Source organism: Oryzias latipes, chromosome 9, assembly GCF_002234675.1.
Source record: "Oryzias latipes chromosome 9, ASM223467v1".
In the NCBI taxonomy this organism is placed as follows: domain Eukaryota; kingdom Metazoa; phylum Chordata; class Actinopteri; order Beloniformes; family Adrianichthyidae; genus Oryzias; species Oryzias latipes.
This window is the reverse complement of record NC_019867.2, coordinates 29,327,123-29,354,656: the sequence shown is the minus strand read 5'-3', so window position 1 is coordinate 29,354,656 and position 27,534 is coordinate 29,327,123. Positions and strand designations below refer to the sequence as shown.

General features: G+C 43.4%; 2 protein-coding genes across 9 annotated transcripts in view; both read right to left on the bottom strand.

The window, feature by feature from the left end:
- Window positions 1-218: 218 nt before the first annotated feature.
- Window positions 219-17,331, bottom strand: cep120 (centrosomal protein 120). Its single transcript, XM_011479678.2, has 20 exons — window positions 17,074-17,331; window positions 13,367-13,523; window positions 13,178-13,292; window positions 12,927-13,071; window positions 12,013-12,161; window positions 11,745-11,942; window positions 11,450-11,668; window positions 11,007-11,181; window positions 10,745-10,937; window positions 9,915-10,064; window positions 9,505-9,687; window positions 9,333-9,429; window positions 8,792-8,959; window positions 8,633-8,722; window positions 7,726-7,818; window positions 6,368-6,529; window positions 6,174-6,296; window positions 4,330-4,428; window positions 824-969; window positions 219-634 (listed from the first exon to the last, which is right to left on the bottom strand). Exons 1-20 carry the CDS (start codon window positions 17,120-17,122, stop codon window positions 421-423), a joined length of 2,925 nt encoding a protein of 974 aa, XP_011477980.1. The 5' UTR covers window positions 17,123-17,331; the 3' UTR covers window positions 219-420.
- Window positions 17,332-19,318: 1,987 nt separating this feature from the next.
- The window catches only part of znf608 (zinc finger protein 608), an 86,960-nt gene continuing 78,744 nt past the window's right edge, over window positions 19,319-27,534 (bottom strand). For 4 of the 8 annotated variants that reach the window (XR_002873900.1, XR_002290912.2, XR_002873901.1 and 1 more), the window contains 2 exons: window positions 25,025-25,081; window positions 19,319-21,722 (listed from right to left, as the gene is read on the bottom strand). Coding sequence is in view for 2 of the 8 variants with exons in the window: in XM_011479676.3 (XP_011477978.3) it covers window positions 21,703-21,722; window positions 25,025-25,081 (77 nt within the window). In the remaining 6 variants the exon portion in view is untranslated. Of the gene's footprint in view, window positions 21,723-25,004; window positions 25,082-26,599; window positions 26,677-27,534 lie in introns of those variants that run through there. The other 4 variants (XR_002290911.2, XM_011479675.3, XR_002290913.2 and 1 more) reach the window with 4 other exon arrangements.

Sequence of the window (27,534 nt, the reverse complement as noted above, 5' to 3'; positions counted from 1 at the left end):
ACATGTGCTTAGTATATTTGTATCCATTGGTGTACATGTATGATGTGCACATCACACAGCAATTGGCATGCCAACGTTTTCTATAGCAATGACATGTTTTGATGTACACGTTGGACTTGGACATGGCAACCATACCAAACATGAATATGAAGCACAAGCAAAACCATAAATAAAAATACATTCTTATTCAATTCAAAAACAGAGAAATTCTTATGTGATTTTTTAATAATTTATTGGTAGAAATCAGCTGAGGGTCTGATGAAATAATAAATAATATTTAAGACTTGTGTTTGCTTCTGAAACTCTGCATCTGTCTGCAGAACTCTAAGCTTCTTTCAGAAACTTCCATCCCAACATCTGAGGCTGCAGATTCAGGGCAGAAGTCTTCCTTTCTGTCCCTGCTCCTGATTGGCTGCCGCCTCAGGTGCGTTTCCCTCCGTCCCTCATGGCCTCCTGGATCTGTCTGTTGAGCTCGGCGATGATCCGGTCTTCATGCGTGTAAACTCCTGTCCTCAGCAGCGTGTCTCTCTCCTCCAGGAGGCGGCTTAGGTGCTCCTCCGCACTTTCATTTAGACTGTGGGAGGGGTCAGGCTCTGAAGAGGCGGGGCCAAGCTTTTCATCCTGCTTTTTCAAACTGGGAAGACATTTTTAACATCACATTTTCAGGATTGTCACCGGTAATCAGGTTAGATCATTTGTTTTTTTTACATTTTTAAGATGATAATGTTCTGAGCGTGCTCAGTAAGTGTGTACACTCAGATGACATCACAGTCAACGGTTGATTCTACACTGGTTCTGGATTTCCATGTCTTTTGTTCCTCACCTGTTGAGCTCATTTCGGATGTTCTCCAGCTCCTGTCTGTCCTGTCGGACCGCCTCCTTCTCCTCCGTTGCTAGGTAACGCAGCCTCAGGGCTTCCAGCTCTGCCTGCTGCTTCTTCAGGCGCGTCATGGCGTTCTCTTGTTCCCGCTGCGCACAAACATGGAAGTCAGGACCTGGTTCTGCAGGATCTAACCTCCTGACCTCCACGAGAATTTCACACACACAGACCCGCAGCACCACTGTGAGAACAGAACCACTTTAGAAATGTCTGGACCATAATTCTCTCAACAACAGCGCTGGCCCAGTCCACAGCTCCCACTGCATGCTCATAAATTAGTGGGCCTCACGGGGGTGGGGGGCGAAGGGTGTGTCTGCATTTATCTACTCCTAAACGATTAACTAAAGCTTAATCTAGGAGCATGAAGTCCAGTAGAAAGACACGCAGCACTGCAACAGCTGAGTGAGACTAAACGGGTCAGAACCAGAACTCCAGAGGTCTCGCTCCTTTAAACGTTTTCTGATCCAAAATGTTTGGAATCGGAGCTTTGTGATCAGCCTCCATGCTGGAGCTCCAGAAGCCCCGGGGTTGTTCTTCAGAAGCACAGTGAGGCAGAAACTCTGGAACATTTACCCCGAAGCAAGAAGAAACTTCTCTTTACTCAAGTTAAAGACCCACTCCCACAAAAATGGTACCTCTGGTGTTTTTAACATGTTCTTGTGGCATTTTTCTCATGATGGAGATAATTAAGCTTAAAAGTGTCATTTGAGTATTTCTTTATTTAAGTTGTTGTGGATCAGGAGCAGACGAAAAAATGCAGCTTTTAGTTGTGACGCAGCGGCGGGTCAAAGTCTTCCTGCTCCGCTCCATTCTGATGATCCACCGTCAGACAATCAGATCCGTGAACTTTGTTTTTTCTCGTCTGAGCTGGAATCTGGGTCAGAACTGGACGGCTGGATAGCTCAGACATCGCTCGCCATTTCTGCTGCACCGCTAATGTTAGGTGGGGGATGTGAGGGAGGGGCTGTAAGCTAGTGGCAGAGTGTGTAGACAAATGGATGATGGGAAATGAGAGCAGGCTTCCACTGCACCAACAGCCCCGCCCACAACTCAGAGGCAAATTTCTGATGAACTCCAGCCGCTCTGCAGAAACTATGTCCAATGTTTTTGGCTTAAAACTGCAGAATAATGATTAAAGACCACGGAGAACGCTTTGAAAATAGATCCAAAGATGATCACAGTGGGACTTTAACATTTAAACCAAAGTTTCATCTTCAAATTCCAGGAGTTTTCAGAACTTCTGACATAAAGACCATATGTTGTTTAAAAGATGAACATTTTTAAAAACTGAAATATGAAACCAGATTCCTTCAATTCCAGTTTTCTAAATGAACCAAAGTGCGTCTGCTGTGAGCCGTTCATCAGTGAAGATCATCTCCACAGAGGTGGGGGGTGGGGGTCTGGAGCTGCCTGGTGTTCTGAGCATGTCGGTGATGCTCAGCAGAACCACGGCGGTCCGGTCTGGGAGGGAAAACCGACATGTTCTCTAGGCACAGGCGCTTTTCACACGGCGACGTGTTGACACAGGCCGGCTGTCGGCGGGCCGCTGACCCGCCCCTTACAGACGGTGTCAGGGTTGATGACAAGAAAAACAAACGGGCCAGACCCTGGGCGGGGGGTCTGCCAAAGACAACCCCAGCCCCGAAACAATTAGAGGACGGAGTGGGACAAACACACAACCATTTCCACAATGGAGCCGACACCAGAACCACCACCATCAGGAAACCCGACAGACCCGGAGGAACAGGCCTCTTTTCCACAGGCTGGTAGAAGCTGAAGCTTCATCCGTTAGAATTCATGACCTTCATAATTCAAACCACTGAAGGAAGCAATTTTTACTCTGCTTCCGACTCTCCAACATTAACGGGACAAACCCGTCTCCACTCAACTTTTACTTTCTTAGAGTCCAAAATGCCAAAGTGGGTCACAAAGTTCTGGTTCTGGAGCTGACATTTGTTTGTGATGTTTGATTCCACAGAAAACAAACTTTACGATTTAAAGCGTGACACTTTAAAGGAGAAAATCAAAATAGTTTCTCAGATGAGAAAACCTGACGGTTGGATTTGTAATTTTGTTTTAAACTTAAGAGCAGTTTATCAGATGAACAGCTCTGTGATGCGTTCAGGCTGGAATCCTCCAGTCACTTTTCCCAGGATGCTGTGCATTCAGTGACCAACAGCGCCCTCATGTGGAACACAGACAGAAAGGCCACAACAATCACAAACCTGCAGAACGGAGCAGCAGATCAGTCTAAAGGTCAAACTCTGACCTTCCTTTCTGTAAACATCAACGCTGGCAGAACTTTCATGAAAACTAAACTTTTTCCGTTTTTATGTTTGTATTCATATTTTTTGGCTGCTGTTAATTGCTGCTTCCCAAAATGAACAAACAAATCGAATGTGGTTAATTCACTTTAAAAGTCCTGGAGAAAACGGTTTTTGGGTTCTCCAGGGTTTAAACCTGAAGATTCACGACCAGAACACGTATCCTGCACATGAACTTATCGTAGATAAAGACAGAAAACACTTAAAGGCAGATTAGGGAGATTCCGAACAACAGCAGGACTGCTGAACCTCAGCCGCACACAGAACTCTGCGCGTCACTACAGGCTACACAGAGAAGCTACACGGATCAGCAAATCAAATTCAAAGCTGAGGTCCTTTGATGTATGTACTGACATGTTGCTCCTCTTTTATCAGTCGGTTGTGGCGACTGCTGTCTTCTATGGGGATGTATGCTGGGGTGGCAGTATGACCACAAGGGATTGCACTCGATTGGACAAACTGATTAAGAGATGTGCATCTTTGATCGGGAGGAGGGTGGACTCTCTGGGATCTGTGCTGCAGAAGAAGATGAAGGCCTTGACTCAGAGCATCCTGGACAATCCCAGACATCCTTTGCACAAACTGATGTCTGGACAAAGGAGCCCACGGAGTAATAGGCTCCTTTCACTGCGCTGCAGGACAGAGCGCTTTAAGAACTCTTTTGTCCCTACAGCTATCAGGCTGTTTAATGAACCTGCCTGATATGAACTGATATTATTTTGTGAACTGTCTTTTTTACTGTTGTTTGTTGTGTGTGGTTGTGTGTTTTGCTACTGGACACCTGAATTTCTCCTTTGGGAGATTAATAAAGTTTCTATCTATCTATCTATCTATCTATCTGACGTGGAAACGCAGCAAAAAGGGAAGTGGATCTTCTGGGTCTGTTAAGGTTCCTGACGGTTCTGGTGTGGGCTTCATTGTGCAAATGTCCGAAGCGTCTCCAGGTCCGAGTGTGTTTGTATCATTCCGTCCTCTCACTGCTTCAGGACTTGGGTGGTCTTTGACCTTCATCGAGTCATCAGCAGATCGATTCCAGACATGATGTCTCAGTCATTGAAGGTTTTATGAAAAGCCAATGGTCTTTGAGGGTGAGGGGTTCTGCTGGGTCCGAGTCCAGAACCGTACCTGTTTGATGCGAGCCAGCTCCTTCAAGGCGCGCCCCCACTGCTGCTTGTAGTGAAGCTTGGACTTGGTGGTGGACTCCAGCTTCCTCTCCAGCTCCACCTTCAAAGTCAGAGGAAACCTTCAGTTCAGAACAGAGACGACCCAAACTGATCTCTGATGAGAACCGAGCTCCACGTTAGAGTGTGGATTTTGTAGTCAATGCATGAACCATAAAAACATGATCTGGCCCAGGATCAGTTCAGTTTAACAATATGACCGAGTCTGACTGCAGAACTACAGGAACTTGTTCATCCATCCATCTTCTATTCCCGCTTAGTGCTGGAGGGGAAGGTGTTTTTTTTTTTTTTTTTTGGGGGGGGGGGGTGTCACTGGAGCGTGTCTGTTCAACGGTTTCTCACTTAATTCATTTACATGTGAAATAAATACATTTCATTTTTAAACAAAAAAGAAGAAAAAAAGGAGGATTGCTGAAATCCATCTGAAATGAATCTCACGGTTCGGTTCTGGAGAACATTCAAGTCCTTCGTATTCCTGATCATTTCCTACTTGGTCAGGTTTTCAGCTTTTGCAACATTCAGCTGCTTTTATTTTGAAATGTCAAACTGTTTTCCAGGTGGAAATAGAACCTGCACTTAGCCGCACTACCTCTGCCCCACGACCAACCGGGACTTTGGTCCCATCCAAATGTGGATTCAGTCCCATAACTTCTGCACATTTTCAGAAAGATTGGTTAACCTTTGAATGCCTCTGCACTATTTGACCCTTTGGGTTGTTGTTCACCTTTTGCCCCATCCCGTCAGGGGTAGTTTGGTGGAGAGTCTTTCTGCCCGGACGCCCTTCCTCACAGAACTGCTGTATTTTAAAGGTCTAAGGACCCACACTGGATTTGGCTCCTTGCTTTTCTGGGGGACAGCCAACGGAGCCATCCAGCCGCTAATTTAGTTCTTCTTGATAACAAATAGGGGCACAGACTGAAGCAGGGTGGAATAAAATGTCAGCCTATGAAGGCATAGGTCTAGACTGGAAAAAAGGAAACCACACATCTCTGATATTGTTCAGGGGGTCGGGCCAAATGTGGAGGCGGGCTGCAGTTTGGGGACCACGCTGCGTTCAGTTGATCAAATCTATTTAAATCATGGATCCAGATCAGATCTTTGTTTTCACGCTCTAATGCTGGATTTATTTCTCTATAAAACGTTGAAGGTTTAATGAAAAGTGTGAAAAAGCTCACGTCTGTCTGAGAAAAGTCCATAAAATGTGTAGTGAGGACTTTTAAAGCCTGCATAAATAGATTTTAGGTCCTCTATAGATCTTAGGAACTTTATTTTTGTTTTACCTAATAATTTGGCATGTCATTATATTAAACATTTAAAATGCTAAATCAGAATGGAGCTAAGCTGTTGTTGTAGTTTCTTTGATTAATAGGATCCCTTTTAATAACGTGCACTTATTGGGAAATCTTTGTGGTTTGATGTATTTATATTTTCACAGAAACAGTTTAGGATTTAAAGTTCCTTCAGTCGTTGAACCTCAACATCTTTAGCGGCATCATATTTCCAAGCTCTTTTTCTCGTGACTGTCCAGTTCTGAGTGCTCATCACCAAAGGATGGCACTTCAAAAATGACATTTTACTTTTCAAAGTGAACAAATGAAAGCAGCAAACAGTGACTTTACTTTTACGGCCCAGTTTGTCTTGGTAAAGCTGAAAGCGTCCGGCTCAGAGAGGATCAGCTTCAGTTAAAGCACCACTACAAACTCTGACTGACACGTGTTTTCCTGCAGGAGTAACTGAACAGCTGCGGTTCCGGAGGTTCTGTAGCAGCTGGGTTTAGGAGGAACCCACCTTCTCCAGGGTGAGCAGGTTGTTCTCCGACTGCAGCCTAAACTCGGGCCTGAGGTTCTGCTGCTCCCTGAAGAGCTGAAACTCTTTCTCCAGCTGTTTGAATCGAGACTCTCCGTCTGCAATCTGACAAACATCACAGAAGTCTCATCAGGAAGAACCGGATCAGAAGCCCAGACAGATAAACGGATCAGTACCTGCTGCAGCAGCCGGACCCGTTCCTCCTCCATGAGTTGGACCTTCTCCTTCTCCAGTGCCACCCGATGGTCGCACTCGCGCTGCAGCCTCCTGCTGCTCTCCTGCAGCTCCCTCTGGGTCAGCTCGTGCTCGGCCCGCAGCTCCCTCTGCAGGCGCTGAGTCTGCACAAAAACCAGTTCGACACCATCGTCTTCATGTTTATATCCGATAGTAAAGGAAACATGATGGTGCACCAAAGTCTGGGGACATGCCATGCTTGATCTAAAAAAAAAAATCAGAAGGGTTTTATCCAACACAGTCTGTATTTTATTTTGAAAGGAACCTGCATGTGGTGCTGTCAAAAACAAATTAAGTTAAAATTCTTATATGTAGAAACATATAACACTGTTATAATGTAATTATTGGCAGCGTTTTGTGATCACAAAAAGCTTATTTTAGGTGGGACTTTGTGGCTCTTGTTGGGTTTTGAAAATGGACCAAAAATGCTCTTTTATTGTTGAAGGTTGCAGAGCCCTGATCTAAAATAACAACATGGCTGCTCTCTCCACGTCTTTCCTTTCATTAGTCCCACATCACACCTCAAACCTTCCTCCACCTGTTCCAACCTCTTCACCTCTATTCTCACATGGCTGTTGGGTCTGTTCAGCCATAAGTTTGGAGATTCCCATTTTTCCTCAGATTTCTGAACAGCTGCAGCTTTTGATGACTGCAGACTCACAGTGAACAGAAGTAACCGAAGACTCTGATGCTTCCTCGGTAAGTTGTGCAGGAGACATTCATGTCACAAGTGTTTGGACAAATCTTTTCTCAACACGAAGAACGTTGTGAGTTTTTAAATAACTGAGTCCATGAAGAGCACAACCTTCCAATGAATACAACACAAACTCAGGTGTTTGCATAAAACAAGTTCCTTTAAAATAAGAACAGATTTGCTAAAGCAGATTTTGTTTGACCACCAGGGGGCGCTCCAGTTCTGACCATTGACTGTATATGAGAGTTGGAACGAGTGAGTGAGACATCACCCATAGATCTGGTCCCAATGAAATGACAGAAATGCAGTCGCTATTTTTTGAGATGCGGACGTCAGCGTGCTGGAACCGGACGCAGACAGCAAAGTCAGCATGTCCTTGTACAGGGACACCCGTTTCCTTGCTGTGCCAATGACAATAAACCCCTTTGAATCTTTCAATCGATTTCTCTGTAGGATTTTGGCTTCTTGGAGCCAGTAGGTGCTTCCTGTTTGAAACGCGAGGGGGGAGAGGCCACTCATTCCAGTTCTCATTTACAGTCGATGGCTGGGACACATTCCCAGACAAAGCATCTGTCTAATCGTGTGAAGTCAGCAGGAGGCTCCGACCTGCAGCTCGGCCTCAGCCAGCTCCTTCTCCCTCCTCTCCAGCTCTGACAGAGTCTTCTGGAGCCGCTCCTCAAGCCGGTTGTACTCCGCCTCCTGCAAACAGGGGAGTGTCATTCAGCTGCAGAGGTGCACAGGTTCTGTGACTTGTACATGGTTTCTTTTTTTTTTGCAGCTAAATGGTCTTAGTAATTCTTTTTAATGGATGTTTACTTCATAAGAATAAACAAAAACATATACTTTCAGTAAACGACTACAATGACTTTTATTTTGTGAAATTTCCCAGCTGACTGAACCACCAGGTAGCAGCAGCTTTTAGGAAACATTGACTTTAAAACCAAATAAAAGTTGATTTCCAGATTGAAGCCCTCCTAAAAAACTAAAAGTAGCTGGAGCCACGTCAGTTCATCAGGAAACCAGCAGGTGGCTTATTTAGGTGAGAATGGTGACACCTCCGGTGTTACTGGCCATGGTTGGTCAGGAGCTGATCTGGGGTTCAGTGATGTCACATCCAATCAGGATGGAGAGAATTACCAAGCCCATGAATTTACCTTTCAACACGAACCAGGCAAACCGAAAACACACTTTATTGTTTGCTGCCTGTTGAAGAAACAAATAAGGAATCTAATAAAGCCAAAGTAATCCCACTAAAGGTTCAAATGAGAAAAACCTAAACCAGAAGTTCTGGAACGTCTGTGAGTGAGGAACGCCGTCATGATGCTTTCACAGGAATTGTCACGTTTTATGAAGCATTTTAAACAGAGAGATGGATTCTGGGTAATACGTGTTGTAAGGGGCCAAAAACAGGTCTCACTAAAGCTGGATACGTGTAGACTGTAAGTCACTGCTGTCGTCCTCCAACCATCACCCAGCGTTGTGACTGGGAGGTGTGTGTTTGCAGACTCTCCACCTTCTTCTGGACCAGGGCCTCCCGCTCTGCGTCCCTCCTCCTCCACTCCTCTGCCAGCGCCTGCATGTGTCGCAGCTCCTTCATCCGCAGCTAAAAGGCAAACGTCCTCATCAGCACTGCTTCCGTCCTGCAGACTGAAGGAGGCGTCGGAGTCCCTACCTGGTCATCAAACAGGTCCTCCTGCTCCTCCTTCCACAGCTCCAGCTCCAGAGCTGTGCGGTACTCCAGGGTGTCTCTGGGGGCTGCAGGACCCTGTGAGGCGTTGGGCGCAGCAGGTCTGAGCGCTGGTGGAACAGATGGGGGGGCCGTTTGCATTGGAACTTCATTCTGGAAAAACACAGAATAACATTGTATTAAAGGCTTGATTAGATCTTCTCCTCATTCTCACAATCCATCCTTATGTCCTCCTCCTCGGGGATTTAAAAACTATAAGCCAACATGCACTTAGTAATAATAATAATAGTGATAAACAATAATAAAAGCCTCATCTTGCTCTATGGCGGGGCTTTGTTTACAACAGGAACCCAATTTTAAGCTTTTTTTTTAAATGTCCTCCATCATGAAACATTAACTAGTACTGGTTTAAGTTTTGCTATCAATAACAGTACCAGTAAACCTTTATCTAATCCCACAGAAACTTTCACAAACCAAAATGAAGGTGTTTAATTCTGAGAAGGTGAAAACCACCTGCTGCTCTAACCTCTGAGGAGTCCAACACCTCCACCTGCTTGGCTTTGATGAAGCCGAGGTCCTCTAGCGTTGCCACGTAGCTCAGCTCTGCGACCTTCTCTGTGGGTCTGATGATGGAGGCACAGCCGTCAGCATCGGGGAGGAAAACAACCAGGTTCCATCGGCATCAGGAGGTTTCTCACCGCTCCACGTGGACCACAGCAATCCGGTCTTGGTAGATCTGCCTCCAGCTCGGATCTCCGGTTGGACCCGTGAACCTGGTCTTCTCTGAGCTCAGCAGGTGGGATAGCTGAATGGAGGCTCGACCAATCAGCTCATCGCTGCTAGTGGTGCCCTTGTGCCAGAGCTCCACCACCAGAGGAATTCTACAACACAGAGAGAAAGTGTTAAAAAAACCCTTCCAGCTGAAACTCTGCCTGAGATTCTCTGGTGGATCGTCTGCAGACTCAGGAAGTCCGACCCTTGGTCTTTGTGCTGGGTTCGGTTCCTGCCTCCATGAGAGCTGCAGAAGCTCAGGAGGGGCCAGGAGCTCGGACATGTGGGTCTGTGTTTGACTTGGGAAGGTGTTCTGGTTTTGCAGCAGGGCTTTTACCTGAGGAAGGTGTTCTGCAGCTGCTGAGGCAGAGCAGCAAAGTTGAAGGCGCAGTAGGACTGCGGCAAAGCCGCCTCCATGTTCCTCTGCAGGTCCACAGGGGGGTTTGACATGATGGGGGCGGCGCTGCCAAAGAACTGGTACGAATACCTGAAACACAGCACAACAATCACACAACCATGTCACAACAAACACAAATAGCTGCTGGGTTTTTTGTCTTTTTGCTGGTGATACTGTTGACGAGCAGTGCCTCACGGCCCCTCCCACACGATTTTACCTGCATCCATCACGCATTGTTTGAACTCAGTAACTATACTCTACCATACAACACAATCAGGTTCAACCCCCCCCTCAATATCTTAGATGGGAGGAGCCATGGAGAGGCAGATGTGCAGGTGTGAGTTCCTGGTCGGATCCTCAGAGTTCCTAACTGATCACAATGATCCATCTTATGGAAGCCAGGCTGGTCAAACTGATCTGACTTTCAGAGGCATAAATCGTTTACTGATATAAGAACTGGAGCCTCAAGTCTGAGCAGCAATGAGGAAAATAAATCTACCAAAACGATCAAGTCGAGCCAATTTTTGCGTATATCTTTTGTTTTCCTGAATGTTTTGTGTCAAACATTTCTGTCTTAAATCAAGTGTGTCAGACAAATAGAGCTGGTCAGAGGGGATAAAGTCAGAGGGTCAGAGGGGATAAAGTAAGAACTGTGTTTGTACAAAACCCTTGGAAAGAGGACTGAACAAAGTCTGGGCCTCTCTTTGAAGGCTAAGAAGACGTTAGAACCGGACCAGAACGTGTCCTCAGAACCAAACGTTTCTACTCACCTGAGCATCGCTGAGATGGGATGAGGCAGGCTGAGCTTCCCCAGACTGTGGAGGTCCAGAGAGAAGCAATAGTGGTGAGCGGAGGAGGGAATGGACACTTTGGGAGCAGACACGCTGACAGATGAGGCTCCGCCCTCTGCTGATGCTGCAGGTGGAGCCTTGGGTGGAGCAGCTTCAGTATATGCAGCTGGACCTGAACAGGAAAACCCATTTCACCGTCAATGTTGAAACATCTATGTGGAGTCAGGCTTCTGAACCCCACCTGCTGCTCCATCCTGCTCCCTTTGGAGCTCCTCCTGTAGACTCTCTGCTTCACTCTCCGTACGAGACGACAGTGGAGGAAGAGGAGGAGGAAGAGAGCGGTCGGGAGGTTTCTGGACTGAGGAGGAGCTCTGGTGTCGGCGCTCAGCTGGAGGAGAAGGAGGCATTTCTGCAGACTGCAGAAAAGACGGGAGACAAGAGACAACAACCAAGTCAACCTCCATCCAATCCGACGTGAACAACTCTGATCCAAATGACAGGAAAGCCATGTTTAAAACTGTAAAATAAAGAAATCAGCAATTTTCTAAATATTCACCTTTTTTGTGGAAGAAATAAATTAAATTCTAATGAGAAAACTAAAGTAAAAAAGAAGGAAAATGAAGGAAAAAGGTAAGAAATTACAACAACAAAGGAGGATCTCCCTGTTGTTTGGCTTTGAGGTACCTGCACAGGAAGCTCCTCCCTCCTCAAAGTAACAGCCACTCCGACAGTGGGCTGCAGGTCTGCGGGCAGCGTCGGTAGCTTGGTGCGCTTTGGCGGCCTCAGCACAAACACGCCCTCCACAGTCGCCGCCGACCTTTCCAGGTCGACAGAAACTGCAGCCAAAGCCGAGAGAGACACGTCTGTGCTGCCCAGGGAGTGATTACGGCAGCACAGGTGAACCTGGGGGGCAAGGCAGGTGTTTAGTCACAGGCTAACCTGCAAAAGTAGCAGCAGGTTAGCCTGAGGTCGGACTCGCCTGTATGCTGGGCTGCTGGCACAGGAAGGCCTGCAGGATCTGCTTGATGCTGCGGATGCGCACAGAGGCGCGCTCTGGCTCAAAGTCAGGACTCAGCAGGTTGTGAAAAGGCTCGCTGGTGATGTCGTTGCCGAGCAAAGAGTAGTAGAAGAAGAAACAGGAATCTGCCGCCGGCAGCTTCATGGAGCTCGGAACCAACTGCAACAAGAGGAGCTGCAGAGTAAACCTGACTGGAAGTCCAGAAAAGCCCTCATTCTGGTTCCGTTACCTGCTCCAGCCTGGAGGCGAAGGCCAGGGTGACGGACAAGACAAACATGTCCGTGCAGCGATCTGGAGGTCCCACCTGATGGTAGCCCTGGTCTGAGACCAGCACCGCCTCCAGCTTGTCAGGGAGGAGACCAGTAACTAAAGAGGAGTCTATGAGGAAAGCAGCAGAGACATGAGAGATGGCGAGCCCCGAGTTACCCCCAACCGCCCCGTCTGTCTGCAGCCGAATCCAGAACAGAAACAAGCAGCGAAATCTCATGCGGGTAGGACCAGCAGTGGTCAGTGGTGGCAAAGGTTCAGCCAAACGGCTTTCTGGATGTAGATGAAGGGCAACGATCCTGAAGCTGCTCTAAATCCAAACTGATGGACAGAAAATACTTCTTCATTTTTTAACTTAAATTAGAATATTTAAATAAAGTAAATGTTGAAATGATCCAGTGCAGCTGGGATTGGTTCTTCAGAGAAAACTTCACTTCACTCCATCTCTGAAGCTGCAACTTTACGTTGATTGTGTTTGGATTAGAAACCTTTGTTTTTATATGATGTGGGTTTTGGATTTATCTTTCTTTTTTGGATGAGTGCTGCCTGCAGGGCAGTATGCCAAACACCAAATAATCTTTATGATAACTTTTTCTGCATCGCTGATACGCCCAACTCTGCTTTGGCTTCTAAATTCCTTGTTTTTGGTGACGTTGTAGAATTTTCCGCTTCCCTTTTTTCCCCCCAGCTCTAAGTGAGAGCTCATCTTTCTATTTTTGATATCAAGACTGTTTTTTCATGCATCCAGAGTAAAATGTGATTATATTTGATGGGGTTTCAGTGCAGAAATCTGTCAAGTATATTTAGTGATACGATGGCAGAACTTTCCAAATGGACAGCCAGGACGATGATGGACAAGCTGGAGAAGCTGCTGACCTTGTCGGGGCGGGGCCTTCTTTGCCTTAAATCTGTCGGGGGAGGACTGGGGGGCCTTGGAGTCGCTTTCGAGCATCAGGCTGAGGAGGAGGGCCGGCCTTTGCTTGGTGTATTTGCTGCTCAGCAGTGGGTACCAGCGCGGCTCCTAAGACACAGCAGACCATCATCAACTCTGCCTCACATGAATGAACACAGCGGGTGTGTGTGTGTGTGTGTGGGTGTGTGTGTGCGCGTGTGTGTCCACCACTCACCCGTTTGGCCTCTTGGACAGAGCGCAGGTCCAGGATGATGTAGCCCACGTTCTCCCTCTTCTTACTGGTGGGGTCGAGGGTGAAACACTGGAGCTTGATGGGAGTCCTCTGCAGCCTGACGAGACAGAGTTCCTCAGAGGTCACAGAGTTATCAAAGCAGTCACCAAAACCCCCCAACCCGAAAATAACCTGTGCTGGTGCAGCGTCCGACGGTCCAGCTCCCACGCCAGCTCGGTGCAGAACTGCGGCTGCTCGCGGTGCTCCACCGGGTCCGTAGACAGCTGCTCGCCATCGAAGCTGGCCTGAACCTCCAGACTGAGGCGGGGGCTCTTTGGAAACTGACGACCTGCAAAAGCAGGGGGGCGGGATTTCAACATCAAATCCCAGAATCCACTCAGTTTAGATTCAACAGCTCACTGTTTAATGCAATAATAGTAAATATCCTTTACAGTTCTATTAAGAAACCATATAAACTAATCAGAGGTGAAACTTTCTTTGGATTAAATTAAAAATTCTTATAATAAAAACAGACTAAAACTATTGTCTGCTTTGAAAAACAAAAACCAACAAGAACTTTGCTTTAAAGGGGAATTGATCCACAGATTGCATGACCTGAGAGCTCCGTGAACATTCATCTCACCAAGCAGTTTACCTGAACATCATCATCATCATCATTTCTGAAAACAGCGTTACACAGCTGCAGAGGGCAGACAGACACACAACATTCAAGCTCCTTTTCACACATTCAAACTTCAAACTTTATGAACTTGTATAGCTTTTTGGTTAAAAACACAAAGTGCTAAACATAAAAGCAGATAAAATAGTCATAAAATATGAAAATCAATTTAAACAGAAAACACAGGACAGTCACACACAGATGGGACCCCCTCCCTCACCAGATTCCTCCCTCCACCCACCCAGTTCCCCCAGTAGAAACCTGAACAAAAACAAAGAACTGCAGCTTAAAGAAAAGGTCTGGCTCGGCTCGGTTCTGCTGTGCAGAAATAATAGAATGGGGATTGATTAATTCCAAAGTCCAGCCCGACCACGGGGGTCACTACCACAGCGCCCCCCCAACACAGAGCAGCCTAGGGTCCATTCCACGGCTACCAGACCACAGAGCGGGACCCCGGCTGACCCAATGAGAACGAGCACCGCAGCAACAGCACCCCCTACAGGTGGAGCCGGTGGTGCCACAGAACAATGGATTCAATCCAGAATGCAGTTCAAGTCTGTTGGAGCCAAACACTTAGGCCCTAACCTGATTTCAACACAAAGGGTGCAGCTTTAACCACCAAAGTGACGGCTCAGTTTCTGTTTTAGTCGCCACCAAAGATCGTGGTCTGTGGTAAGCGGATCACAGAATCATCATTTCCTCAAATGTAGAAGTTTTTCAACCAGGGTGCCGTGGGAAATGACCCATTCACTGATCTAAAAACATTTTCCATCTCCAGGATATCAGCTCTGAGTTCATCCAAACAAACCCTGATAAAACACAGAGAAATTAGGAATATGAAAGATCATAAAATATTTTTTTCTTTGTGTTTATTTGATTCTATTAAAGACATTTTGATAAGAATGACGGTACCGCGATTTAGCCACAGCTTCAGCTCTGTTTTCTGAAAAGTCCCGCCCCTTCAACTGTCTCCACCAATCATTCTTGGAGTCTTAATCACATGTCATCAGTCTGACCAATCAGAAGTGGTTAAAGTCTTCACCTTCTTGTTCTGATTCTGTTCATAAAGTCTCTCAGTTCTAACATAAATACCAGCTAAAGTTCGTCTTTAGCGGTGTAGCTTTCCACAGAATCCGGTGTTAGACCGTGGAACAAGTGAACAAAACAATGAAGCTCAGAGAAGAGAGTCTGTCTGCGATCGACGGCAGATTTGCACTACATCTCCCATGATGCATTGGGTTAAATTGACAGCATCTCAGCGTGCAATGAGTCGTCTTTGTTAAACGCCTTGAAAACACAACGAATACACATCAAACAGTTTTTAAATCTTCTTGATAAAATTTCAAATAATTTAGTTGAAAATTATTACTGAAAACTAACTTAACTTTTATTACAACTTTTCAGAAATAAAATGCTGAAACTTCCAGCTTTTTCTGCCACAATTATCACAAAAATGCACCTGAGATTGCAAAGGGGCTGTAGATCAATACAGACTGTAAAGTTTCTCCTTTTTCAATTTTTTGATGCTGGTGTGCCGCGGGATTTTTGTCAAGGAAAAAGTGTGCCTTGGCTCAAAAAAAAAGGTTGAAAAACACTGACGTAAACACAACAGAACTACTCTGCTGTGACCGAGTGAGAAAAACGGACATGACATCATCCAAGACAAAACCAACCAGAGAAACAGTCAGTTGATCTGCTGCCATCAGGATTCAAAGGGGTTTATTTTCACAAGCACAGAAAGGAAACGGGTTTCCCTGTACAATGAGATGATTATTTTGGTCTGCTCTGAATGCCAAAAGGTTATAGAAAATAAAGTAAAGATAGGATAGGATATATAGAGGATTTCTGAAAATTCACGCATAACATAAAATATAACTATGCATCAGTAAATGACTAAACCTCTACACAAATCAGCTGTTGTGCAAATTCAGCTGAGAGTAACTGTGAAACTGTGAGACTTTCATGAGCTAAATAGTGTGATTCACATGGATGTTGAATATTAATGTGTAAGAGCAGGAATAATAAACAATGAGTACGTCACATGCAAAGGTGCTGTTGTTGTCACAGGGGATTCAGGCCCATCATACTAAAAAAAAAGCTGCTTTTACCCAACAGCAATGACCAAAACAACCACAAATAAATATAAACAAACAATAGAACATCCACAGTGAAATATGAACAGCTCATATTATGAACTAAATATGGTCATCAAGGAGTTTTATCTTTAATTTGGCTGTTTTTTCATTAAACATGACTGTGTTTCTTCTTTTCTTCTATCAGTTTGTATTGAAGACAGGAAGTATCAGGAAATGTCACTGTTTGCGTGACTTATGACAACATTTGTCAACTTTATCCAGCAGGATTTAAATGCTCATTAAATACATCTAAGGCCTGCAAAAGTTGTGCAATGCACATGTCGCAAGAGACGATGAAAATTGCAATAAATGGTTACCTTAAATGTCCTAAAACAGTCTTATGGCAGCGTGAAGTATTTAACGAATCAAATAAATCCCTTTATGCATTTGACCAATCGTATGTCTCCCATGTATGTAGACGAGGAGTATAATTTAAGTTACTTTTGACTCTTATCTAAATTAAACTGTTGCAGTGAAATGGAAATGATGTTTTTGGTTGCTTTGCTATTTGTTTATCGTATATTGCAAGTTATATAGTCATCGCAATATTCTTTAATATCACAAATCGCGATACAATATTTGGTGGAGGCATTATATACACTCATATGTATTTTTTTTAATTCATCGTCTAATAATATTTTGCTATAATCACCTTAAATCAACAAAAGTGAACCTTTGAAGCTGTGGGGTTCCACACATCCACATGAGTGTAATGTGTGCCATTGCGCACAGATGTATAGTTTCAACTGGTAATGTTACTAAACGTAATAACACGCTTTAAAATGTTGAAATATAGTAAGCTAGGCGGCATAGTGTTTGGAAGTATTTTTTTTTATTAGTGGTAGTTGCAGTCATCTGGTTTTCGTAAATTCACTCGATTGTTATGTAGTTTTTCCTTTTTTTTTTTTTGGATCTGGCAACAACGGTTGTAATCTAATGTGCTGTGAGACTCGCGGTTTCCACGCGAACTCTTTTAAATGACTTGTTTTTAAAAGGCATTATTGAATTTTGTAACTTTCAGAGCGAACCAACAACAACAGCCTGGCGCTTCGAGCGGCGCGAGCCCGGAAAAAAACCCGGCTTACCTTCCAGGATGGACACAACAATGAGAAGTTGGTCTGTCTTCGCGGCCATGTCGACATCTGCGCAGCTTTGAGGGAAAAGCTTTGCTCAAATGGGAGAAATTCCGTCTTATGACCGCCGTTCCCTTCAGAGCGATCTTCAAAGAGACCAAAGATGACCGGTGGGGATTTAATTAGGACGAAGGCAGAGGATGAGCCGCCGTTACGACGTCAGGCAGCCGCTCTGTTGTCAAGCTTTGGCGCCACCCATTTCATTTAAAAACTAGTGACCTAAAACCCACTACCGCCGCCTGCTGGTTGGAGGTTGAACTGCAGTGTTAATCAAAAAGATGTTTTCCTCTTGAGATTTAAAAAAAAATCGTTTATCATGAAACTAAAATAAAAAATAATGTTAGACTTTTGAAGCATTACATAAAAATAATTTTAACTAGTGCTTAAATTCTAACAAAAAGTTTAGAGGAAGATTCTCTGCAGCTACTCATCATGAAGAAGGATCAGTGCAAGTTGATTATTTGGCTAAAGAGCAAATAATTCAGTCAACTGCTTTCCTTTTCAAATCTCCCAATGCTGAGATACAAAACAGAACAGCAAAATTACAACATTAAACACTACTAAACAAAAACATACTTATTTTCCAGAAAACACCAAAAAGCTCCTCACATTCTCCATAAAGTTAATGGAAAAATCAGAAACACGTTTCCAGAAAAATGTGTAAATAATAATGTAGCAACGCTACGAAGAACGAGGCAGAGATAGGAACTTCGCAGAACTGACTTCTTTATTTTTCCTCAAACAGTGTGACATGCAGTGGTGTCATTCTCCTCGCCCCCCTCCTCACTTACGATGCAGGACAAAATAAACCATCAGAGTAAAATAACTAACCCCAAACGGAAGAACAGTCAGACAATAAAACACATAGATTAAACCCACACACCCACTCAGATCAGGCCAAAACCAGCAGAAGAAATTGCATCCCATAATCCTTTGCGCTACCAGATCTGACAGCAGACCAATGGGTGTGTGACCGTCACTACAATAATATAAATAAGCTGTAACACATACCACTTCTTTGGATTATAAAAGACACAAAAATACAAGAACTGATGTTTTAATGAATTCATGATTTTTTAAATTTTATTTACCTCTATAATTCAAACAACTTTTGGGACAATTAAAAAGGAATGTCTGAAAAACATGAATTTTTAAAATATTGATTGTACAGAATTATTTAAATTGATGTAAATACCACCTAAGATACTAATCCTAATCAGTACCAAAAATAGACAGGTAAATAGACAGAGTCTATGTGGAGGTGCAGAAAAATTTTGAACAGATGTGGAATGAGCTGATGTGCTTTGGCAGCTGCACAAATATGCAGATTTCACAGTGACTGTAGAGAAAGTTGTTGAAGGGTTCAATTACTGGCTCAGCAGACTGATAGTTTGTAGATAGAAACTATTTTTTTAGGCTAGATCACGGTGTCGGAATCCAGGGCTCGAGGGCCGGAGTCCAACATATTTTCCAACCAACGTGCCATTGAAGCTCCTTATTGGCGAAACACACCTGATCCAGGTAATCAGCAGCAGATAAGGCAGGGTTTCTGGAAAACCAGCAGGAATCCTGGATTTGGGACCCCCTAAACTAGATGTTCTTCCTTTCACACTCCTGAAGCGTGTGCTGTGGGTGGCACGTCCTTGATGATGCTGTGTGCCCTCTTTGTGACCCGAGCGTCATGAATTCCCTAAACGGCTGCTCCACAGAGGAGCTGAGCTGTTTCGGTGACCTGTTGAAGAGCCTTCCTGTCCTGGACGTTGTAGTGATGGAGTTTATCTCTCCACCGTGCATCTGTAGGAGTTGATCAAGAACCTGGAAGGTAATACAAACTTCCTCAGCTTTGTCTCTGCTGAGCCTTCGTAATGTTAGTCCAGATGAGATCTTCACTGATTGGGTGCAGAGGAGTTTGAAGGTTTTTACCGTCTTTACTTGGGTGCTGTTAATGTGGAGTGGAGTGAATAAACGATCATCTCCTTTGTAACGGAACACTGAAGATGTTCAGGCCAGTTTTTGCACTAAAGGACAGGACAGTCGTGAGCAGAACCGTCGTCCAAGCACAGCAGCTAACTGATAACTGAACAGACAGAGAGAAGAATCAAGGAGCTGCAGTAAAAGTCCAGACCTCAATCTTCCTCTGATGAATAATTATTTGTTTTGATTGTTCAAGGTAGAAAAAGAATCACACACAAGCAAATATATATAAAGATCCTTTAATCATGATTGCCAAACATATGAATTAAGGCATATACAGTATAAAAAAGCAACAGCAGGTTTGTTTGTTTGTTTGTTTGTTTTTTTGTTATTTACTGGTGGATAAACCCAACATACCGAGCAGCCTTCAGACATCACTGTCCCAGAACAGTGAAGAGCTTTTTGTAAACAGAGCTATAGCACTCTTTTCAAGTAAGAGAATGACCACAGATACAACGCAGATGAGGTTCTGTGGAGGAGAGGCAGAGCCGCTAATGAAACCAGGTCAGGCAGTTCTGACGCAGGTCTGAGGGTGAGACACACGACTGGCTCAGGTTTTCATGTTTACACCAGCTGCTGTCCATTTAACAGTGTTGGGTTTTCGATCTACGGAAACTGGATATTCTTTATGGATTGAAGCAGGTCTGAACCACTAAACAGCTCTCAGAAACTGGAATTTTTTTTAATCTTTCCACTGTTTTGCTGCAGTTCCAGACGTCCAGAAGTTTCATCAAAATGTACCATGTGCTTCTGGATAAAACTCTGAGAACAAACATTGTTTTAATATCTTCTTAGGGGTTGATTTTACTAATTGTGAAATGCTTATTGATGCTAGAAATGCTGCAGACAATGTTTTTTCATATGGTTCATTCAAATTATTTTTTCAATATTTGGAATTTGTTGAGATGTTATGTTCAAACTTTTAGCTCATATTTCTTTCATCAGTTACTTTTGACTCATAATTAAATATTAAGATGCCTCGTTTTTACTTCCAGTTCCAAATTATTGTAAAGTACCACCATTCTTCGCTGTAAAACAAGTAAAAAATGCATTTCGGTGACAAACGCTTCAGCCTTCTTATTGAAAATTGTAGTGTGAATCCCAGTTTTAAGGAAGGGGTCACCTCAGAGGTCAAACCTGATGCTGAGTCTGCACTGAGCTAGTTCATTTGAAGAAACTTGGGAGGGAGGAGGGACTCTGGGGGTCCAGTCAAACCAGCATCTATGACGCATTCAGGAGAGGTCAGGAAACCCTCACACAGCATCAGTGAAACTCCAGCTTCTTCACGCCACTTTCATATTCGGCGTTTTCTTAGCCTGCCACTGGGATTTGGAGAAGAAGCAGCATGACTGCTGAGTGTTGCAAAGGCCAAAATGAACACTCAAGTGAGTGTGTGGAGGTGTCTTACATTAACACATAAATTCAGATGCTGAAATCTATTTTTTAAAATCTTGATGTTGATTATTTTATACTAAATCCATCAAGGTTCTGTGAAGTAATTTGTCTAAAAACCCACAGGATTAGTGTACAGACAGCAGCAGCAGGGTTGTGACACCAGAAACCAAAGCGTCGGAATTCCGCCTCACAGGCTAAGACCACATATTTACTGCTTTGATGAGTTTGACAGTAAATTTATCAGATTTATCGTCAGTGAGCTGGATTTTAACAAACAAAATGCTTCGATAAAAAGGTGTCCGTCCTTTGTAAAATTCACTGAAAACACTTGAAAATTCTTAATTCCGATCTTAAGTCAGTAGCTGAGGAAAACGTGAGGCTTTTGAAATGCATTTTTCCAAATAAATGGCAGTTTTTGTGCGGATCAGAGTTACAGCAAAGTCCTCACGTGGTTTCCTGCCAAACAAAGGCTTCAGAAAGATCTGCTGTTGTTCCCCGACCAACAAAACTCATGTCATCTGCTCTGCCCGTCCCTCTGCCCCCCTGCATGGCTGATGGAGATCAATGTTATGTACAATAAAGCATTTCAGTGCTCTGCTATTAATCTGTACAGAATATTTACACCACTGGAACCTTAGGTGGCGCTGTCGATGTGAAGGTTTACTCTCACATAAAGACGATACAATCAACATGGTTACACTCAAGTACAGGTTAGTAATACAAATGTAGCTTCAGCACTATGGAAGGAGGACGACTTCAGCAAAGAGAACAAGAGGGATAATTATATACTTTTGAGCTTTCATATCTGGTTTTGTTCAAACAGGAGTTTAAAAAGGATCCACACTTTTGAGACAGTGTCAGTCATCATCAGTACATTCAGTCATCTCACCATTATAATACATCTCGTTGTAAATGTGCATTTGTAAAGTTGAACACAGCAGCTGCAGTCAGGCTGATTGCACAGCGTTGATTCAGACGTCAGCGTCTGTGGACTTTTACAGAAATCCTCCTCCAGAAAGGTCCAGGTTCTGCCCTCTGCCCCCTCGCCGCCTCCTCCGCTCATGTGAGTTGTCTTCAAAAACTGGTGGCTGTCTACACGGGAGCTTTTACTTTTTCTTGTCTGCCCGTCAGTGAGGCAAAGCTTATGCAAACACCACGGAGTCGACGTCTGACGGATCTGCAGTTTCTCATCTGAGACGTGGTCACGTGGCCCTACTTCTTCACTTCACTGTCTGCAGAGAGAAATTGTCAAGCAATTATTCCAGAATATAAGAAAACTAAACCTCACGATGCTAAAGATTCACTTCTACTGTGTCAGAGCTCTGTCTCCCCCTCTGGTCACCGGCGGGATCAGTCTCCAGAGTGCTGAATGCACTTCATCTCCCAGCACCCCAAGCGTCCAGTTTCTGAGTGCTGCACACCTGACTCTCATTTAACAAATCAATCACAGCCTGCTTAAGCTCTGCACTGAGCCTCACTGAGTATTGTTTGTGCCACTCTGCCTTCATTATTGAGCATTGTATCTGGATCTGATCTTCTGTTTCCTGACTGTTTGCCTGCCGCCTGCCCTGAAACTCGCCTGGATCCTGACTCTGTGATGCTCTCATGCCTGCCTGACCCTGATTTAGCTTTGTGGACTTTAAGCTGAGCTAATAAACCTGCTGCACGTGGAACCAGCCGTCTACCTGTTCTTGTGGTACACTGAACCTTATTCCAGTAGTTAAACAGTAGTGATGTCAGTTTTTGGTTACACCATGGAACCGAATCGTTGCATCTGTGTTTGAATTTTTTTTTTTATGTTGAAAATGTCAAACAGGTGTGTTGTGCTACATTAAATGACACCTTCAATAATTGTTTTAGTATGACACCAGGCTTAGTGCGAGCCACATAGGTTTTCTGGCATTCTTATTTATTAGCAAATTTAAAAAAGTATTTTCTGATTTTTGTTGTTTTGTTTTACACAAATCATACATTGAACCGAAAACAAAACCGTGGCCCAAAAGTTCAGCTTTGACCCAAACTGTAAGGAGAGTTAACTGTTAGTGTAGTAAGCGCCGTCAATTTAAGAAGTAAAAATTAGCTAAATAAAGAAAAGTAATGACGACAATCCTATATATGTTTACTTAAAGGCTATAATATGTTGGAGTGTTTCAAAAAAGGTTAAATCTTTGCCAAAGGTTGCTGAAACCGCAGCTCTCTCTGTGGACGTGTCTGAAGAAAAGTTTGGATTTGTAACACATTTTCATCAAATAAGCTGCAATACAGGAAGTCTGTTTAAAAACAGTGAAACTATGCTTGATCACAAAGTTCTGAATGTATTGAATATCTGCATAAAAAGCCAAATATTTGGCCAGAAAAAGCACTTGATGCTGAAACCTTAAGAGTTACACATTGCATAGCCTATTCTTTGATAAGAAAAAAACTATATCAAGTGCAGGAACTTGTAAAATACCTGCCACAAATTTGAAAGAAAATGTTACAACATAGACTAAAACAGCAGGAGCTTCAGCAGGATATGAAGCAAATAGCTGTGTTTCCATTGACTATGAAATCGCGCAAAAACTGGATTTGTGATAAATTGCCTAATGGAAACACGCCGATTTAGAAAATACTCGTATTTAAGAAAAGAAAAAAGTTTTTGCGCTTGTAGGAGGTGGTTTTTGAGGCGTCTCCAAATTGACATATTTGACAAAACTGCAATGGAAACACTTTCTCAAATTAAATGAGTCACGTGACCATGAACCGGGAGCACTGCACAGCAGGCGCCACAAGACGTCTCACAGCGTCACACAGATCATCAAAAGTTGAGCGTGTCATGTGGAATTGTTGGATCCACAGCTTCTCTGGAAAATCACCAACCACCATTTCCCAAAATGCTTTCATCTGTAGCCACTCCCATGTGTGAGGAGCTCGCCGCTCCATGGCCTGAAGAAGACGGCGACGTCTCCTTTGTTAGATGCTGATGAGCGCTAGTGCCGTGGCAGAAATCTGAATGAATCTGCTGTCAATCAAAGTATTGTTCACGTCCGTCACCGCGTTTCTGAATGACTTATCGCGTGAGTTGGTTTGTGTTTATTCCCATAATTAGGATTTAATGGAAACAGTTTAATCGCAAAATTGTGTTATTTCGATATTTCTGGTTTTGCACACAGGTGCCATGGAAGTTCAGCTGCTGATAAATCAACTACCAACTGCTGCAAAAATAATGATGAAGAATGTTAAATGAGCCAAAATATAAGCCAAAAGTCGTAAACTACTTCATAATAAAATGCCAAACTGAAGGCTACTCCAGGAATCTTGAAAAGAAACGTTCAGGAAAACTAAATGGTGTTGAATGATGCTAAATGTTTGGTTGAATTACTGTAAAGCATCTGTTTAACGTTGTTGTTTTGGTTGAAATCTACTCTGCAGCCATAAAGGGAATCATAGACGCTGCATTTAAATGAACAGGATGACAGGTTGCCGCTCTTGTACATTAATGAGGTAATGATTTTACAGCTCTTACAGCAGACCTTTCATTAGTGATGTTGAAGGCTCAGTCTGTACAGTCTCCATTACTTGAGTTAATTTCCTCTGTTTGACACTTCGATCCGCAGAAACGTGAAGTGTTTGCACTTCATAAGACGCTGTGAAGTGCCCGGCAGGTTCGCTCTGCATTATTTCACATGTTTAAACTAAGTGGTGATGCAGGAAATGAGGAGATCTGGCAGAGTTGCTGATGATCATCTGGAAGACACTTTGAGCTGCAGTTTTTCTCAGTCAAACATAAAAAAGCTGCTTTTCCCACGAGTCCCAACAGTTTCGACTCAGCAGACGGCTTTATGCAGACAGTTTTTCATCTCACTTTTCATTACATGAAAGAATATTTGTGATCATTTTTTCTGTGAAATGCAAAAGCGCAAACAGCTGGGGACAGAATCTGTGAAAGGAGTGAAAAAGCAGTTAAACTTTTTGAATTAGACCCATTTCAACACTGGGGGGGGGGGGGGGGGGATTCTTGTTTTCCTTCCTTCTCATTAAAGTTAAACTGGGAATGTTTCAAAAAAAGTCTGGCTTTCATCTCCTGTTTTGTTTTTTTACAGAAATTCTGTTTGCATCAGTGTAAAAAAAGTTCAGGAAAGAAGGTCTTTTGAGGATTCTTTGATTTTAATTTTAATGTTCTTATCATAATGTTGCATGACATTAGAAAAATATGATGGCTGAATATAATAAGGTAGATATGGAGAAGGATTTGTAAAAACATTTTTCAGTGTCAACGCTGCAGCGAGAACACAGGCAGAGGAGAAAATCTCAAATTTGGACAACATGAAATGGCATAAGATGAAATGATGAATGCTGATTCTCTGATAGTAACACCTTTCATTTCAGTGCAAATGCTAGATATTGCGTATCGGTCTTTCTATCTCCCCTGGAGGACGATAGCCGCCCTCACTTCAAAGGCAGTGCAGAACCAAGTTTATTTTCCATTTAAAAATACAAAGACGAGCTGCCTTGTCTTAAAGTGGAACGCATACCTGCAGTGTTTCAGACGCACCTGTTGAGGAGTGTCCTGATACCTGCTGACCAGAGACCAGCGGCCTGGAGCTCAGACCTGAAACACAGAACCGACAACATCAAAAAAACATCACAGGAACAGACAATTCTGCATTAAAATCCTCCACAACAAAGTTGGACCAGAGACAAACTCCTGATTATTTGCCAACACTCCTTATAGTGAAATGTTTGACATAAAAATGCATTTTCACCCACTGTGGAGATGAGGCTCCCCAAAAAACAATTACAGAGAGACAGAGCAGAGCAGCTGCCTAATTCTGGCTCATTTCAGTCATTTGTGACAATATCATGGTCAACCAATCAGCACACTGATGTTATGGGCACACATATTTTTACACTGTCCTTGCACATAATGAAAGAAAAATGATGGATTACATTCTTAAGCTATGGACACACCAGGCATGATATGAAAGTATATCCTACTGTGTTCACACTGGACAAGTAGGAAAGGGCTTTTTTTATTTGCTTCTTTGTTTTCTACTGTTTATTAGTGCATGTTCCTTATCTACAGTTGGAAGAGGCTTGATGCGAAATGTCAAAATGGTGCAAATCTCCCAAATCTTGCTCCAGGCTTTTTCTGTCACAGCTTTATTCCAATAAATGAAAGACTTATTGCCGTAGAATTCTGGTTGAGCACAAACCACAATTGAATCGGTTAGTTCAATAGGGGCCCAAGTACAAGAGGTTTGTTTTTCCAGGAAGTGATTTTATTTGCATAGCTTAAAGGGAGGCTACACCAAATGATTAATACTTTACCCAGATTTAGCACCAGTTCATAGCTTACAAATGTTAAAATATGAAGCACCTCACTTTTATCATTTCAGAGGACTAGCAAACTAAAGTCTCTGGAGTTTCTTGAATTAAACAGGGGCGCTGCCATATTGGATAACTAGTGCTGCCTTCAATGGGATAAAGCTAAACCCATGCAAGAGAGGCCCAAGTCCAGGAATTTTGCACTTAATGCATTTTAAATGTCAAGCATAGTCAATACATTACAACGGACTTGGGACTTTTTTGCACATAATCAGATGGCTTTTCCCTTGAAGACCATAGAACATACAATTTCTCTATTTTGAAAAATTATGGACTTGGGGCCCCTTTTGAACTAACCGATTCAATTATTAATTTCACCTGCATGATCAATTTTCAAACGGTTGGCTTCCGTGAATTGAAAGGGACGCCATTCGTACATCACTACCAAATCAGAGTCCCTGATTGGTCAAAGTTCCAAATGCTGTTTTTTGGGCACACTATTGCACTAAATGGACTAAAACCAGTTAAAGATATCTAAGCAGAAAGAACAAAACTAACATCTCTTGCTAATCCTCTAACCAGCACTGAATTATGTGGCTAATTTTTCTCTGTGTAAATGTCCAGGAGAGTAAATATGCAGTACAACATTCTTCCAAGAGACCTAGAACTTTTCTAACAAAAGTAACAACGACAACGAAAGTAACAGAGCTTTTATTTGAAGGAGGATCATTGCAAACAGTATAGGATTGAAATGGTTTTAACATATTTTTCTATCCAACTATTTTCTAAACCAGCTTTATACCTGTTTAGGGTCACACAGATGCTGGAGCCAACCCAACTACTGGAGAGTTGAGGTGGGACACTGGACAGTTTGCCAGTCTATCACAGGGCCACAAAGAGACAGACAACAAAACACTCACATTAGGACTTCAGGGACGATTTAGAATCACCAAATAACAAAGTCTTAAGCCAGTTTTTGGTGTTTTGGACTGAGAGAAAGACAGAGTGCCTAAGAAAAAAAACCCTGCAAGCACGAGGAGAACATGCAAACCCCACACAGAAAGGTCCCAGCAGGGATTTGGGACCATAGTACAGCCCTAACATTGGTTTGAAATAAACAAATGACAGATTCCACTCTAAAATATTCTGTTTTTCTCAAATATAGATGTTAGAATTCAATGTGTGTGTGTTGTGTTAATCACGTGTGCGGTTGTATAAAGCAGTGCTTTGTGATGGAAACATTAGTCATTTTACCAGATGCCAATTGAATTGCGAAAAAGATTCTCAAGTTTTTACAACTGTAACGCAATTAACTTGGTGCCTCACTAGCGATGAAACTCTTTAAGGTCCCACACACTCGTTATCTATGATAAAGGTGTTCCCAGAGGTCTTTTAATTATGATTATGCTGTTTTTTGCCGAAATTTAACAAACCTGTATCGTTTTCAAGGACATAATTTCTGAAGAGCGGTAATGCTTCATTAGAAATTCACTTCTGAGTTGTGGGTGGGACTGTTGGCAAGGAGTAAGCCCACCCCAGTTCCCATCATCCATCTGTTTACGCTCTCTCCCACCAGTTCGCACCTGTTGCACCTGTAATATAAAGTTGGGGGTGTGACATATTTGCAAGCAATATTGGAGCTATCCCACCGTACAGCCGATTCCAGCTAGGAGGAGGAAAACCAAGATGTTCATGGATCTATTTTGTCTGTCAGTGGATGCATCAGAATGGCGCGAA